Here is a 15,239-nt window from a genome sequence, read left to right on the forward strand (position 1 = left end):
TCCAAGCTCTGCTCTGTCGACTTCAGAGCTTACCTTCTTCCCACGGCCTCTATACAGTGTCTGTAGCCTCATGCCAGGTGGTGCTGTCCATGGCTGGTGACCCAGGTGCCAGGGAAGAAAAACAACTTTCCTTTACCCTCTTAGGCTCTGTTCCTGGGGATCTGTGATTTAAACTAATTAAAGACAGATTAGCAAGAGAAAAAAACATTTACTTACGGGTTCAGTGTGCATATCCATGGACATACTGATGAGTAACTCAATGAGGTGGTTAGAATTTGGGGCTTATATACCTAATTTAATAGGAGAAAGAAAGGAGGGAGAAGGGCTCTAGGGGTAGGACGAATAGGTTTCTTTAGGAAAGACAAATGGGTTTTTAGGAGAACTAAGGGGAAATAAGAAAGTTTATGATGATATTTGTTTATGTAGGTGCAAGTGGTCTTTCCATCACTTTTTATGGCTGTGAAGGTTCCCTGGGGAGGGGATTTATGGTAGCTTGCTTCCCGGAAATTGCTTCTTTGTCAGATAAGAGAATTTCTGAGAAGCCTTCTGCATCTGTTGAATCCCAGATGTCTTCAGCTTAAAATAATCTTTATACCAACTCTGCAGTTCTGACTGGGTCCCCACACAGGCCAGGGGTGGGACCTGAGAAGCGACCCCAGGAAATGAGTGATCATATACGTGTGTGTCCCTGTGCCAGTCCCTGAGGTCCCTGCTTAGGGTGGAAACCCACATGTTGTGGCTTCCTGGCCACTGTGTGCCCTTGGCAAGGCCCCCACTAGACCCAGTAACTGGTCTAGTCCAAGCCCCACGACAGGGTTCTGAGAGGATCAGCTCAAGTGGCCTGGGGGCCATGGAAAAGATGAGACCTGCCTCCGAGGTGTGGGGTTGAAGGCAGCGAAGTTAGGAAGGTGATGGGGAGGGGCGGCAGAACTTGTTCCCCAGGCAGAATTTGGGGCTTCCCTTGGAAACTGGAGGATGTCTTTTAATGGGTCATACAAGGGGATATTTTTTCCGTAGAACAAAGTGTACTTTTGAAACTTGGTATTCCAAAGGCGCTCCCAGACTGAAATGTGATGCGTTCAGAAGGGTCTGTTAATCCCTCAGATCTGGAGCTAGTAGAGACCATGCAGATGGCGGTGAGGAGTGGGTGGGAAGCTCTCCTAAGTAAGTTCTGGAGGTTCACGATGTGGAGTCGAGTCGCCCCCTTCCCTCCTGTCCTTCCCCATGTCCTTGGAACTTTACCGTTGGAGGAAGGTAAGCCCATGACCTCTTCCCCCTCTCTTGACCTCTGACTCACAGTCTTGGCCAGGGAGCTCTGCGGCATCTTCACTGAAGACTGTGCCATGCGGGCCTGCCTTGGGGACTGCTGTTTCCGCAGTCTTGGTTCCACCTTCCTTCTCCTCACCACCTGCCAGAAAGGAGGTGAGGAGGGGAGGACATGTCTTCTCGGAGGTTCTGGAAGGCTGCTGGAGGCTGGGTCTTCTGCTCATTGCTGGCCTGCCCTTGTGGATGTGGGAACAGAAAGGGCCTGGGGTATGTGAGGGGTGCAGCTGAGGCAGAGCTTCCCATGGCGGCCTGTTCCCCCGGGGGAGAGGGGCTCATAGCACTGAGATGGCCCCGCTTAAGGAGCTGTGGCAGACCTGCCGCTGCCCCAGGGAAAGAGGGCTGTGAGGGGTTCTGACTAACCAGGGTGCAGAGGAGCAGCCCGCCATGGTTCCGGCCCGTGGAGGTGAACAGAGGGGCAGCCGGCAGCCTCTCCCTCCCGGGGGAGCAGCAGCTCATCCTGTGCATTGTGTGGGAACTTTTATTTGCCTGGGACACTTGAAGCACTAATTCCCCCGGGGATTTCATGAAGCCAGTAAAAAGCGTGTCCCTTTGCTATTCCCTCAGAGTGCCTGCCTGCCTGTGACCATTTCTGATCCTGATTTCCGGGGCCAGGGCTGGCCTGGCAGGAGGGGAGAGAGGAGATCTGGTTCCCAGGGTGCATGGTCTCATTGTGCTAAGCCAGCGAGCAGAGGGCGGAGCTGTTAGTGGAGCGCTCAGAATGATCTGATCGGGTCCTCGTCCCTGGAGCTCCCCACCGCAGCTGAGAGAATGAGTCAGGGGCATCCTGCTTCTCATTTTTCTTTTTATTAACCTGGGGATGTGCTATAAATATTCATGCAGCTCCAGATGGTGGGCAAGGACTCCCTCCTCACCCCTCCCTCATGTGCTGGTGGGCCCTGGGTGGACTTGTCTTTCTCTGTGCCTCAGTTTACCCATCTGTCACTCTCCTTAAGGCTTCTTCAAATTTGAGGACTTTGAAACATGCTGGGCAGTTTTCAGCATTTAGTGGGCACCTGGTGTGTGCCTAGTATGACAGACAGACTCCTGTTGTAGAAGCTTTGGTCTGGCTGCAAAAACAAGCCTCAGTCCCATAATAATTTGGGAATCTCTGAGGGCAGTGCTGAAGGAGGCAGCTGTCCCTGTGGACTAGGGGAGAGGAAGGCTTTCTGGAGGGGGTTGGAGCTGAGCCAGCCGTGGGTGGGAGGGGTTTGGCGAGGGGAAGAGCACGCAGGCTGAGCGTGGCAGCGGGGCAGGGCGGCGAGGCAGGGTTGTGGAGGCAGCGTGAGGAGGCAGCCGGGTGTTCGGGGAGGTGACGGAGGCCTGCAGAGAACGCTCGGAGTTCACCTGTGGCAGGATCTCCATCAGCCAGTAGCCCGGGCTCTCGAGTGGAGAAAATGTGTGAAGAACAGTGCCTGTTGGTGGCACCAAGGTAGATTTGGGGAGGCGAGGATGGGACACCAGAGGCCAGCTGAGGCTGTGATGGGGCAGTGGAAAGACCCAGGAAATGAGGACTCTCCAAACTACCTGAATATCTCAGACGTCCCAGTATCACTCCAGTCCCTGCCGCTCATCAGGCTCAGAGCTGAGCACTTCACAGAAGCCCTCCTAGAGTCCTCGCTGCGCCTTACGCAGCCACATCCTTTGACCTCTGCGCCTCTGAGAAGCTAAGTGACTTGCTCAGAATCTACACAGCTAACAAGTGGCAGAGCTGGGATTCGAACCCACAGCTGTCTGATTTCAAAGTCTACGCTTTCCCCCACTGCTGCTGTGGCAGAACTTGGGGCAGGCAGCTTGGGGAGGAGGGAGAAGGAAGGTGCCCAGGCTCCCAGCCTGGGAGGTGGGAAGAATGCTGCCCCTTTGCAGAAGGAACCGCTCTCTGCCACGGGTCTCCCTGGCAGGGGCAGGACCCTGGAGCTGCACCTGGATCACCCTTGCCCTTGGCTCCTGGCTATGGCCGGGCCTGCCAGCCAGGCACACTCTCCCTGCCTCGGGGTGATGCATTCAGTCTCTGGGGCAAGGACTCCCTTGGCCGTGGGGATGTGGGATCCTCTTAGGGCCTGGAGCCGGAGCAGAGGGTGGGCAAGAAGGGATAAAGAGGCCCTTTCACTGAGCCTCACGCAACCAGCCTGCAGCTGGACCCCTCTTGGCAGCCCACTTGTCTGGGTGGTGGGCTCTCTGCCCACCCTGCTCCCCACCTCGCCCGGCTGACACTACAAAGGTGTTGGACGTGGTTGCCGGAGAGACGCTGGCTGGTGCCTCTGTGAAGGTCCTACCAGCTCCCACCCACCTCGGAGCCCCTTTCTGAACACTGAAGTCGCTCAGACGGCCTGCTTGGAAAAGCTTGGTGCCCCTTCCAGACCCGGGAGGTTTGGGTGTGGGTGACTGTCAGACCAGAGCCTTGGTGGCCGCAGCTTGGAGGGGGGTGGCATTCTGTTGGCACAAAACACGTGTTAAACATTCCTGCTAAGGGCTGGTTTGGAGCCCCACAGAAGCTGCTCTCCTGCTGATGATGTGTTGCTTTGCCAGATCTTTCCTTTCCAGGGTTGTGAGCTTCCAAAGCAGCTCGTCCTGCCTGCTCGTCGTGAAGATGGGAAGCCTCCCCCTCCCTCTCTTTGCTCCTTTCTCTTCTTGTCTCTCCTCAGGAAACTTTCCACTGCTTTTAGGGCACTCAGAAACCCCCAAAACTAAATGCAAACATTCGTGTACTTTAAGGCAGTGGGTCTTAACCGGGGGCAGTTTTGCCCCCCAGGGGACACGGGGAAGGTTTGGAGGTATTTTTTGGTTGTCACAGCTGGAGGGCTAGGGGCTGCTGGCGTCTGGTGGGAGGAGGCCAGGGATGCTGCTGAACGTCCCACGATGTACAGGATGCCCCGCAACAGAGAATCGTCCACGTCAAAGCACCCCTCATGGCCGGGCTGCAAACCCCTACTGCCACACACAGGTGTTTACATTCCCACTGGGCAGAGAACAGCGCCCACCACAAAAGGACCACTGCTGGGACTCCTGGCAGGGGAGATGTACTGATAACGAGTACCCTCACGTGTAAAGACAGCTTTACTGTTCACGAAGGGCGTTCATATCTACCGGCTCACTCAACATATTGGACAAACTGGAGGTCAGATTCCAGAAATCCTGTTTCTGGGGTGGTCTAATGGGCTCCCAAAGTGAGAAGTAGAAGTTTTAAACTAATTAACAGATGCCGTTGATTGAGCACATACTATGTACCAGGCCTGGTTCCAGATGATTGACGTTTGCCTCACCTTCCGTCCTCAGGCCTCCATAGTCTGATGAGGAGAGATGGGCTTGGGGGTGAGATCGCGCAGCAGAGCTCCGGTCTTCCCAGGCCTCCACACTGCCTCTCTTTACACACAGGCAGGCTGCCCTGGGACATAAAGCCTGCTGCAATTTGGAAATAGGTCGTGGAGGATAAATGCTGAGCGTTGTGGACTCATGAAAGGGCTCTGTTCCTGTGCAGTCTGGAACCACCCTGCACACACAGCCTGGGCATGACGTGGGCCGAGCAACTGGGTCCCGGGAGAACCGCTCAGGCCAGCCTGCAGGCCCTGGGAGTCCCGGAGCCCCACCCTGGAGAGGTGTGCTGGTTAGACAGCAGCTTCAAGTGCCCACCTGTAGCCCACACCAGCCCTCTGAAATACAGGGCCATGATCGTGAACTGGCAGGGAGGGGATGGAGCAGCCGAGTCTGTGGCAACTGAGCCTGTGGCAACTGAGAAGGGAATCAGGAGATTCAGCAACCTCCTCCCACCTCCCAGAGAGCAGGCTCAGCCTCCAAGATCTCACTGGTGACCTTGAAGGCAGGGCTGCCAGTGTGGCATATGAGTGAGCGTGACAGCCTGGTGAAGTCTGTGTCCCAACCCAGGGGAAACCAGGGCCCAGCTCTGGCTACTGCGTGGGTCAGCCCCTGAGGGCCCAGGGAAAGCAGGGATCCCAGGCTGCAGGCAGCAGTATGTTGTTGACACACATCCACACATGTGTGCATATGCGCACATATATGGTACATGTGTTCGCACATGTAACACAGATATGTGTGTAGATACATGCACCTGCGTGTACCATACCACATCAGATGTGCACACACAGATGAGTTCACACATATGTGTGAGCACGTCCTTACCATATTTCATCAAATCTAAGGCCCCAGACGCTCCGTTATTTTATGTACTGAAGGAAGAGCAAAACCTACCAATTAAACTCTGTGTTTTCTTATCACTTAGCATTTTTATTTGTATTTATCAGAAGAGCTCTTTTAGCCTCATTTAGACTTAGATTTTTGTCATGTTGCTCTTGTACACACATAAATAAGACAGTGTGAGGAAGTAAGGTCTTCCCATGACGTCTTCACATTCAGAGCATCACTTGTCCAAGTCACTTTCAGCATAGAGCCATCAGAGTCCGTGTTTTCCCACGTGGTTTTGTCGCCTGTGCCTTCAAGAGCACGAGTGATCCTGCAGGATTGCTCTTCTCTTGTCACTGGGATTTTGTCAAAGCTACGGACACGACACCCCTTCTGCAGCTTTAATGTGGGTGCCTTCTTGATCTTACCGGAAGGTGGCAATGCAGGTTTTCAGACAACCGGGACTCACATTCCTTCCTCAGATAGTCCCTAAACGGGTCATTACCTGAAATGTTGAGGGGTTGCGGTTGTCCTGTGAAGCCGCCAGGAACAACAAGAAATTCGTGCTTGTACGGGCAGTGACCACACACGGTGACTGCCCCTGGCCCACTGTGATAGTAAACAGGGAAAAAGAAGAGTGTCTCAGACTCTAGAAGCGCGGTGTGTGTCTCTGGTACCTGGGCGGTGGAGCGCCTGTTCTGCAGAATCACCATGTGACCTGTTGTTAAAAGGGTCGTGGCTGGGGAGACAGAAGGGCTGGTTTTAGGGCCTGGGACTGAGAAAGGGCAGGAGAGGTCATTGTGGCCATTCCCCTGCCTTCAAGCAGGGCTGGCCCCATTCTCTCCAGGTTCAGAGGCAGTGGATGCCCAGGGAAGGCCCCTGAGCAGAGGCTGGGCTTGAACCAACTGTGGTTGCTGTCCTTGGGCACGCTCCTCCATCACTCTGGGCCTGCCTTTCTCACCATGAGAATGGGGATAATGCACTGTGCTCCTGGGAGCTCCTTGGAGGATGGCTGACTCCAGAGCTGGGGCAGGGAATGTACAAGATGAGCATCTCGTAGGGCCGGAAAGGAAGGAAGTGTTTAAAAAACACAGAACCCCAGAACCAAAACCAGTGAGGGTATGTTAAAGGGACATGGGAGCCAAATGAAAGTGCTCCCAAGGGCCATAGCTGGGACAACTTGAGCAACCAAATAAATGATGCAGCATTGAATTATAGCTGGAATGTAAAATAAATATCCATGAGTTCATGCTGATAATAAGTGATTAAATGAAGAGATAAATGGAGGAGAAGGAACAAATCTTCTGTGCAGAAGAATTCCAAATAATTGATGCATATACTCTGGCCTCAAGGAAGTGGATTTTAACTCCACTTTGCATAGAGACTTTCTTCTAAAGAGCACGGCATGGAAGGGGGCAAAGGTGAGTCACTTCCCGGTGGAGAAACCCGGCAAACGCTCTCTCAGTAGGTGGTCAAGGTCAGTGTCATCAGTGATGCACCGTGTCAGTCCGTGATGAGCCGTGTCGGTCAGTGATGCACCATGTCAGTCAGTGATGCTCCATGTTGGTCAGTGATGTGCCGTGTTGGTCAGTGATGCAGCGTGTTGGTCAGTGATGCGCTGTGTTGGTAGCGTGCACTCTTGATGTGATGTGGGGAGGATGGCACTTTACCTCTGTGATCTTCCTCCCCAAACCCCGTAACCCCTGTCTAACCATGAGAGAAGCCTCAGGCCTACCCAAATTGAAGGGCAGTCTGCAAAATACCTAACCAGGACTCCTCGAAACCTTTTAGGTCATCAGAAACCAGGAAGGTCCGAGAAATGTCAGAGAGGAGAAAGCGTCTGGAGCAGCCTAAGGAGGAATGATGACTGAGTGGAATGTGGTGTCCTGGATGGGATCCCAGAGCGAAAAAGAGGACATTGGGGGAAACCTGAATAAGATATGGGCTTTAGCTAATAATAACGTGCTGATATTGGTTTACTAGTTGTGACAAAATGTGCCACAGTAATGACAGATGCTAATAATGCGGGACACTGGGTGCCGTGCAGGCGGGAACTCTCTGTATTGTCCTTGCAGCTTTTCTGTAAACCTGAAGCTATTCTAAACTTAAAACGCGTTAATAAAAAAGAAAAGAAGGGGTGGCACTTCCTTCCGGCAGGGTGCTGGGAGGGTCCAGAGAAGCGGTGCAGGGAGCTGGGGGCGCCGGCAGCCCTTAGGTTGCAGCTAGGGCCTGTCTCCTGTCTGAGTACAGGGTGGCTGAAGACCCCAGGGTCTTACCTTCTCAGCACAGCCCTCCATGTTTGAGACCTGCCTGAACCTGGCTGCCAGCAGTAGGGGGACCTTCTGCTCCATCGCTCCTCGGGAGCTGTGTTCCCTAGGAGTGAGGGCTTGGGGTTGGCCGGGACCTTCTCTGCTGGGCCCCCCTACCCCTGCCCTGCCAAGGAGAAGCCCATCTCGGCTTGGTCCAGAAGGGAGGGCTGCCAGCTGCCCTCCCATGGGCTCCCTGGGGGCCTAGCTCTCCCCATCAAGCCGCAGACTAAAGCCCGGGCATTCCTGCCCTAGGTGCCCGGAGTCTGACCCTCCCTTTGGGCAGGAAAACACATTCAGAGCTCCCACCCCGATAGACCACCTTCCCCTCTTCTGGCTCTGTGGGCTTGACCACAAGGGCCCCGGGAGGCGTGGTCACGCAGGGTTACAGGAGAACAAGGCAAGGGTTCTTGCGCTGACTCTCTTGCTAGTTGTTTCGCTGTTTACTGGATGTGGAAACCCACCTCCACCCTGCGTTTGCTCCCAAGAAAGACTTTTTGTGCTTCAGAAGTTGAGGTGCACCCACGAGGGACTGTTTGGAAGCAGGTCAGAAAACCCAGGGAATGTGGTCGAGGCTTCAGGAGCGCCAGGCTCTCTTCCTGCGCCTTCCCCTCTGAGGTGCCTCCTTGCCCGTTGCTTCCTGGCCCCTGGGCATCTCTCTCCTTCCATCCCTGACTTAGAAGCTGCCCCCGGCCCTCCCTATCCTGCCCCCAGTTCAGTGCCCGCGAGCATAAGCCTTGCCTCTGCTGGCTCCTCCCGTCTGCCCGGATCTCACCTCCTTTGAACCTCCTCATCTAATTACCTCCCAGCGTGGCTCGTATCTTCTCAGAAAGACTGCACTATTGGAGGGCAAGACCTCTTTCCCTCTCCCTAGCCAACCAAGGGGGTGGCGTTTTCTGAAGTGAGGACAAGTGTGCAGATGGAGAGAAGTCCACAGTCAGGGCTGCCTTGCAAACCGCAGGCTCCCGAGCTCAATTTCTCTCTATTACCTGCTCGTGCCACGTTGGCTGGACCCAGGTGAGCAGGGCGCCTGAAGGCTTGCCTTCCTCCTCTGAGTTGTAAACTTTCCTCGTCTTCTCTCCCAGGCCAGAGAAAGCCCACCCCCGCCAGCCTGCCACAGAAGCTGGTTCTGGAGAGCAGCAGCATTTAGTGGCTAAGATTCACAGAGATCTGAGTTCAAATCTTGGCCCTCCCACTTCCCAGCTGAGTGGCCTTGGGCAAGTTAACCTCTCTGAGCCCTGGATTTCTCGCTTATGAAAAGGGAATAGTTCCTCTCTCCATGCGGCTGCTGTGAGGTTGTCTGCACAGTGCTCAGCACAGGGCCTGGCACATGGTTGTGTTTGGTGACCAGCAGCTCATTCCCCCAGCTCTGGTGCGCTCTAGCATCCTCTCCCTTCTGCTGTTTTGTCTCCCTGGGGCCAGAGAAAGTCCTGAATTTTCCTTCTTTTTCTGGTGCGCATCCAGTGGCATCCCAGGCCAATGTGTCATGCCGAACCCTAACCTGGGGTGGGGGGCTCTTTGCAAATGACATGGAAATTGTCTGAGGTGAGGAAGCAAGGAGACTAGACACACTATTCTTTTCCGCCCTGTGGATGTGTCTTGCCGCTGCCATGCTTGTGCCCACCACCGTGAGAAGCAACTCCTGGCCTCCTCTGAGCTGGTTCGCGGCCTCACCTCTGGCATTTGAGAGGGAGCGTGGAGGGCAGAGCTGACAGAGCCAGGCCCTGGAGCCTGTCAGCGAGCTGCCTGTGTGTTCCACGGGGCTGGGGTCCTTGGCCTCCCAGGGCGCTGCACTCCTGGCTGGGGCTCCAGCACCGGCTCAGGCTGTGGATGGGACTCATGTGCCAGGCGGCCTCTGCAGTTCTGGCTGGACATGGCAGCCCTGGCCAGCCACCTCTTTGGCCTGGGCAAAGACTCTGGGCAGCTCCGGCTGAATCAGAGCCACTGAGGTCCCTATTCAAGGGCTGGGGGTAACAGGGGTGTGTGCAGATGACTGTGCCAGGGCCCCAGAGGTGGGCTGGACTAGGGGACTTGGAATGGCAGGGCCAGCCCCACTTGTTTTAATTGGGAGAATAAGGGAGTAAAGAGCTACTTTATTATCCTTGTTCAGAATAAGAAAAGATCAGACTGTCTCTCATTGCTGAACCCTGCTTGTATCACAGCCTCAAAACTACTCATCCATTCCTGTGGGTTAGGTGTCCTTTTCAAGATCATTTTCCATCTTCTTTTCCTGCGCATCCTTTAGTGGGTCCTGTGAAACTGTCTCAGTTTTTGCTTACTTGATAACGTCTTCATTTCATCATGGTTCTTAAGAGAGAGTTTGCTGGGCCCAGGATTCTGGGTCAACAGTTCCTTTATCTTGGTGCTTTGGTGGTGTCACTTCAGTGTCCCCCTTGTTACGTTGAAACCCTGCTCCCAACCCAATGGTGCTTCCTTGCTAAATGATCTGGCTTCTCTCTCTTGCTGCGTGTGAGATTTTCTCCTTGACTGATGTGAGCTTGGAGAAGTCCCTGAGAGACTGTGGTCACCATCTGTCCCCAGGAATGGCGCAGATGTGCTCAGTGAAACTTCAAGAGGGAGACTTGAGGCCAGTGGAGGAGGTGGACGGGAAGGCTGAGTGGGGCCTATGGCACTGAGGACATTTTAACAGCCGAGAGCTCCCCATTGCTAGAGGTGTGTGAGCGTGGGCTGGGAAGAAAGTCCCCATCACATGGGGGTTGGCCTCAGTTACCTTGATTGCCAATGACCTCGGGGCTCTCTTGGTGGCTCCACATGGCTCCTGCCTTCCTCTCCCCTGCACCAAGCCTCTGCCCATCTCCTCCGAAGGGTCCACAACCTTCTTAGTCCAGAGATCCTGCCGGTCCTCCAGGGAGACCTCCCTGACCCCTCCTGCCCACACGTGTACCATCTGTTCCCTCAGCTCCTGGGGGGTGGCATAGGGAGTCTGTGCTGCAGAGCTCCATATACCAGTCGCCCGAAGCCTTTGGGGATTGTTTCAGGGTGCTGAGTGGTCTCTCCAGATGGGGTGTCCCTTTCTGCTTGCTCAGTGTTTGCATTGAGGCCAGTTACCTGGGAGTGGGAGGTGGCGTCACGAGGTCCCACTCAACCCCATCAGCATTGGACACTCAGGCTCTGATTCTGCCTCCTGCTCAGAGTGCGGCAGCCCCCTCCCCAGCCCCACCGTGAGGACCTCCCAGTGTCCTGGGCTGGAGATGGAGCAGGGGAGCGGGGGTCACTGGAGGCCTTGATAGGGGTTTGGCCTGCTGCGTGCGGGGATAGAAATGAGTAATACGGCAGGATTCTGGCAGCACTCCACCTGGTCCACTTTGGAGAGAGACGGGGCAGGAAGGCAGTGGCCCTGGTCACTCGCTACGCCCAGGGCCCTGCAGATGCCCCCACCTGTTTCCCAGTGCCTGCTCTCTTCCCCTGCCTCGGGGCGGCCGTGGTTTATACATGTGTAGTGGGGCGCGGTGTGGCTGTGTGGAATGTGCGTCACCCGTGACCCCACCCTTGGTCTACGTGCCTACAGGGCATGTCAGGGTGGTCTGAGACACCGACCCCACCCCTGTGTAGAAGGAAGGCCAAGTTCTGGTGTTGGAGGGGCTAAGACGTCGGGGTTAGTTAGGAGTCTTTCTATTGCAGATCAGCAGTCATGTCAGCAGATCAGCGAAGAATCCTTAGGTTGGAATTTGTTGGGGAGAAAATGTGTGTGTGGCTGATTGGACCCCTGCCCCTCCAGCCCGCAGTTCTCCTAGGAAAGTCAAGGGTGTGCGGGTTGAGAAGGACATCTCTTTATGTATTTGAGCACTTGTTCCCATGATGTCTCTGTTCCTGCTGGGGAGAGGGGGCCGGTGGGAGGAAGAGCTGCTGCCTGTTGGACTTCCCACCATTCCGTGTGGCGGGGTGTTGGGGAGGCCTGCTGTCCCACAGGGGGCACTGGTCTTCCATCTCAGTTGGGTCCAGACGTGGGTGCCAGGCAGACCCTGGTGGAAGCCTGATGCTGGCTGCTCTGAAGTCTGCCTGCTCATGAGTTGGGGCAGCTGCCTGTTCTGGGCACTGGGAGAGGCGGGCTGGGGCTCCACGGTGCATACAGCATCTGCTGCCGCAGCTCGGCCCCCACAGCCTGGCCCAGGAGGGCTGTGTCGGCACAGGAGCAGACCTCCGCTTCCCCTCCTGGATTCCTCTCCCGGGGGGCTCTCAGATGTGGGGCTGGCCGCCTGGTTCCTCTGGGTTTGCTGGACCGCAGTCCCCGTGTGGGTTGTAGGCTGGTTACTTTGCTCATGAGCTGAAGGGCATAGAGGGACGAAAGTGGTGAGAACAGGGCCATGCGTGAAACTCTATCCCGGCTCCTGGGAAGCTGTGCGGGCAGGAGTCAGAGGCTGGGTTCCACTTCTGTCTCCATCACTGTCGGTGCCTGGGGCCTGTCTGCCTGTGTGGCTCACTCATCATTCCCAGATGTGGAGTTGGCGTGAGACGTCCACACGACAGCCATTATGATCCCTGTTCTAAGAGACAGAAACGGAGGTTCTAAAGAATTACCTGGTTTGCCCCCGACCACCCAGCTCCAAAGCGACAGAGCTGGGATTTGAACCAGAACTCTGGCTCCCAGGAGCTGCATTGCTCCACTAGTGCTGTGTACTGACACTGACTCGCTCAGCAAGTCATTTCTCCTCTTGGACAAATCACTTCTCTCTGGGGTTATGTCCAACTGGGGGATTAGTTACATAAGTGGTGGCGCATGCCATGCAGACACTGGAGATGATACTTTTAAACACACAGAATAATGTTGCATGAAACAAGCGAAATGCAAAGAGTATATTCAGTGTGATTCCAATTTTGTAAAATGAGACACACATAGAGCAGGAAGCGTGTTAACTGTGGCTGTTATGTATCTGGCTAATAGTAGGGGAGGTGATTTAATTTTCTTCTTTTACTTTTTTTGTACTTTTCAAAGTTTTTAGAGTGAAATGTTTTATATTCAGAAAAAAAGTTATTTAAAGCAAAAAACCTGGAGTTGTCCAATGGGACAGCTCAGGAGATGGGTATCCTCAGGAGCGGGCTAGCTCCCTGTCCTTGGGGGTGGACTGGCAGAGGCTGTGTCCACCTGTCATGGACACTGTTCTGGGGCTTCCTGAGTAGGGGAGTAGATAGGACTGCGTGCTTTGATGAACCGTGCAAGGCACTGCCCCACAGGTCCCTGGGCCGGTGGGAGAGGGAGTAGCCAATGCAGTGATGCTCAGACGTGATCGAGCCTGAGAATCACCAGGGATCTTGTTCAAATGCCTGAGAATCACCAGGGATCTTGTTCAAATGCAGACTCTGACCCAGGAGCTGGGCCTGAGGCTCTGCCTTCCCAGTGAGCCCCCAGGTGATGCTGATGCTGCTGGTCCCAGCACTTTCCCCCTGGATTTGCCCTGGAGGAGCGCCTGCCCCTGCCTCCCCAGTGCCCGGCCCGACAGGCCAGACAGATGATTGCGGTGGCAATTGAAAAGGTGTGCAGGGATGTGAGGACGAGGGATCTGAGCCAGGTGACATTTCTGTAAGGGCTCTTCAGAGATGTAGAGAGGCGAGAGTTGGTCAGAGCTGCTGAGTTTGAGACCAGACGCCTGCACACTTGGGCTTCGTGGGGAGAGCTCAGGGTCGGAGTCAGGCAGCCAGGATTCGAGCCCAGCTCTGCTGCTCGTTGGCTGCACGTCCTGGGCGGGTCATTTTACCTCTCTCCAGTACCTGGCCCAGTACCTGGCATACAGTAGGCCCTTAACGAACATTTACTTCCCCTAAAACTGCATGCTCTTCTCTTTCAGGTGGATGAGATTTACCACGATGAGTCCCTCGGAGCCCACATAAACATTGCCCTTGTCCGCTTGATCATGGTTGGCTACCGGCAGGTAAACCGCCTTGTCAGCAGGCGGGGTGTGGAGGGACAAGGGGTGTGGGGCCAGTGCATTGGAGCAGCTACAGCGTGGGGGAGGGGGACGGCATCTAGGAAACATTTTGTCTCTGGAATCAGAGCCCTGAGACCATTAGAATTGAGGCTTCAGTGGCAGAGGCATTTGGGGTTGGTAAGCGAGGACTTAAGGGCTCCCTCTAATCTGATAAATGGACAGTCCTGTACCCTTATAGCTGGAGGTCCTGGTCCTTGAGGAATCGATGGGGAAAGTGGGGCTTAGGGAGGGGCAGCGACCAAGACAAGTCCTGGTAGGGTGGGGCCCTGGGGCCCTGGGCTCTACAATCTTAGACCAGTCGCTTGTCCTCCCCAAGACGGGGGTCACAACAGAGCTTTCCTCTAGGGGCTGTTCTGAAGATTAGATAAGACAATGAATGTAAGTGTAGAGGAAATGCTCTGGACAGCATCTGCCTGGCAGGTTAGTCGAGGGATTAGAGAGAATGTGTGTTGAGTTCTCAGCTGACGGGTGTCCCTGCCCAGGGCTTGGCACCCGAACATCCCCTGAAGTGGGAGGGCTGTGTGCCAGCAGCAGCCAGCGTTGGGACGGCTGGTGGCCTTGGGACCAGCGCTGCAGTCCGTGGGCCTTGGTGTTCTCTGCCAGTGGGAAGAGAGCGCCGGGTGCCCGCTGTGGTCTGGGGGCTCCGACCCACCGCTCCGCTGTTGATGCTCTCCGGCCCCCGCAGTCCCTGAGCCTGATTGAGCGTGGGAACCCCTCGCGCAGCCTGGAGCAGGTGTGTCGCTGGGCACACTCTCAGCAGCGCCAGGACCCCGACCATGCAGAGCACCACGACCATGTCATCTTCCTCACCCGGCAGGACTTTGGGCCCTCAGGTATGCCAGGTACTGTACTTGCAGAGGCCAGGTGTGTGCAGCTGCAGGGCAGAAGCCGAGGCTCAGGGCTGCGCTCTCTCCGGGGCCACCCCAGGGAGGTTTGAGTGGCTGGGTTCCCTGGCAGCAAAAAGGTCCATGGGACTTTGGAGACAGGACCTGGCCAGATGGGTGAGCGAGCTTTGGAATGGCTTCCCGGGGGTCAGGGGAAGTGAAGGGGTCCCCGCCATGGTCCCTACTGTCTGGGCCAAGATTGTGGGCAGCTGTGAGTGGTCAGGTCCCAGGCTCTGTGCTTCCCATCCCAGAGGCTGGCTGCTTGAGACCCCTCAGCGATCTTCAAGATGCTTCTGCCCACGCCACATCCATCTGTCCTTACTGCAGGCTGGGGGGCAGCAGGGTGGGCCCGTATGGACTTCGGAAAGGAAGGCTGTGCTCTGCCCCCAGCTCCGTGCCTCTGGAGCCTGATGATCCAAGCTCACTTCATCTGCCTGTGATCTCTCAGCTGTCGAATGGGGCAAATAAAATAGCAGCCTCCCTCCTTCCAGGGCTGCTGCAAGGGCCAAGGAGTGCATGGAATGTCTGTGACGGAGTGTGCCTGTGAGTGCTCTCCAAACACAGGAGGCTTTGACCACTCCCCGTTTTCCATGTGGGGAAACTGAGGCACATCGTGGTGAAAAGGCTCACCTATGTCCCACAGC

At 55.5% G+C, this 15,239-nt stretch overlaps 1 protein-coding gene across 4 annotated transcripts in view; it reads left to right on the forward strand.

Annotated features, from left to right (window-relative positions):
* The window catches only part of ADAMTS14 (ADAM metallopeptidase with thrombospondin type 1 motif 14), an 83,006-nt gene that overhangs the window by 37,240 nt on the left and 30,527 nt on the right, over positions 1-15,239 (forward strand). For 3 of the 4 annotated variants that reach the window (XM_070612174.1, XM_070612153.1, XM_070612163.1), the window contains exons 5-6: positions 13,571-13,654; positions 14,397-14,553. In XM_070612174.1, coding sequence (XP_070468275.1) covers positions 13,571-13,654; positions 14,397-14,553 — 241 coding nt within the window. The remainder of the gene's footprint in view (positions 1-13,570; positions 13,655-14,396; positions 14,554-15,239) is intronic. The other variant, XM_070612167.1, reaches the window with a different exon arrangement.

Source organism: Equus przewalskii, chromosome 1, assembly GCF_037783145.1.
Source record: "Equus przewalskii isolate Varuska chromosome 1, EquPr2, whole genome shotgun sequence".
In the NCBI taxonomy this organism is placed as follows: Eukaryota; Metazoa; Chordata; class Mammalia; order Perissodactyla; family Equidae; genus Equus; species Equus przewalskii.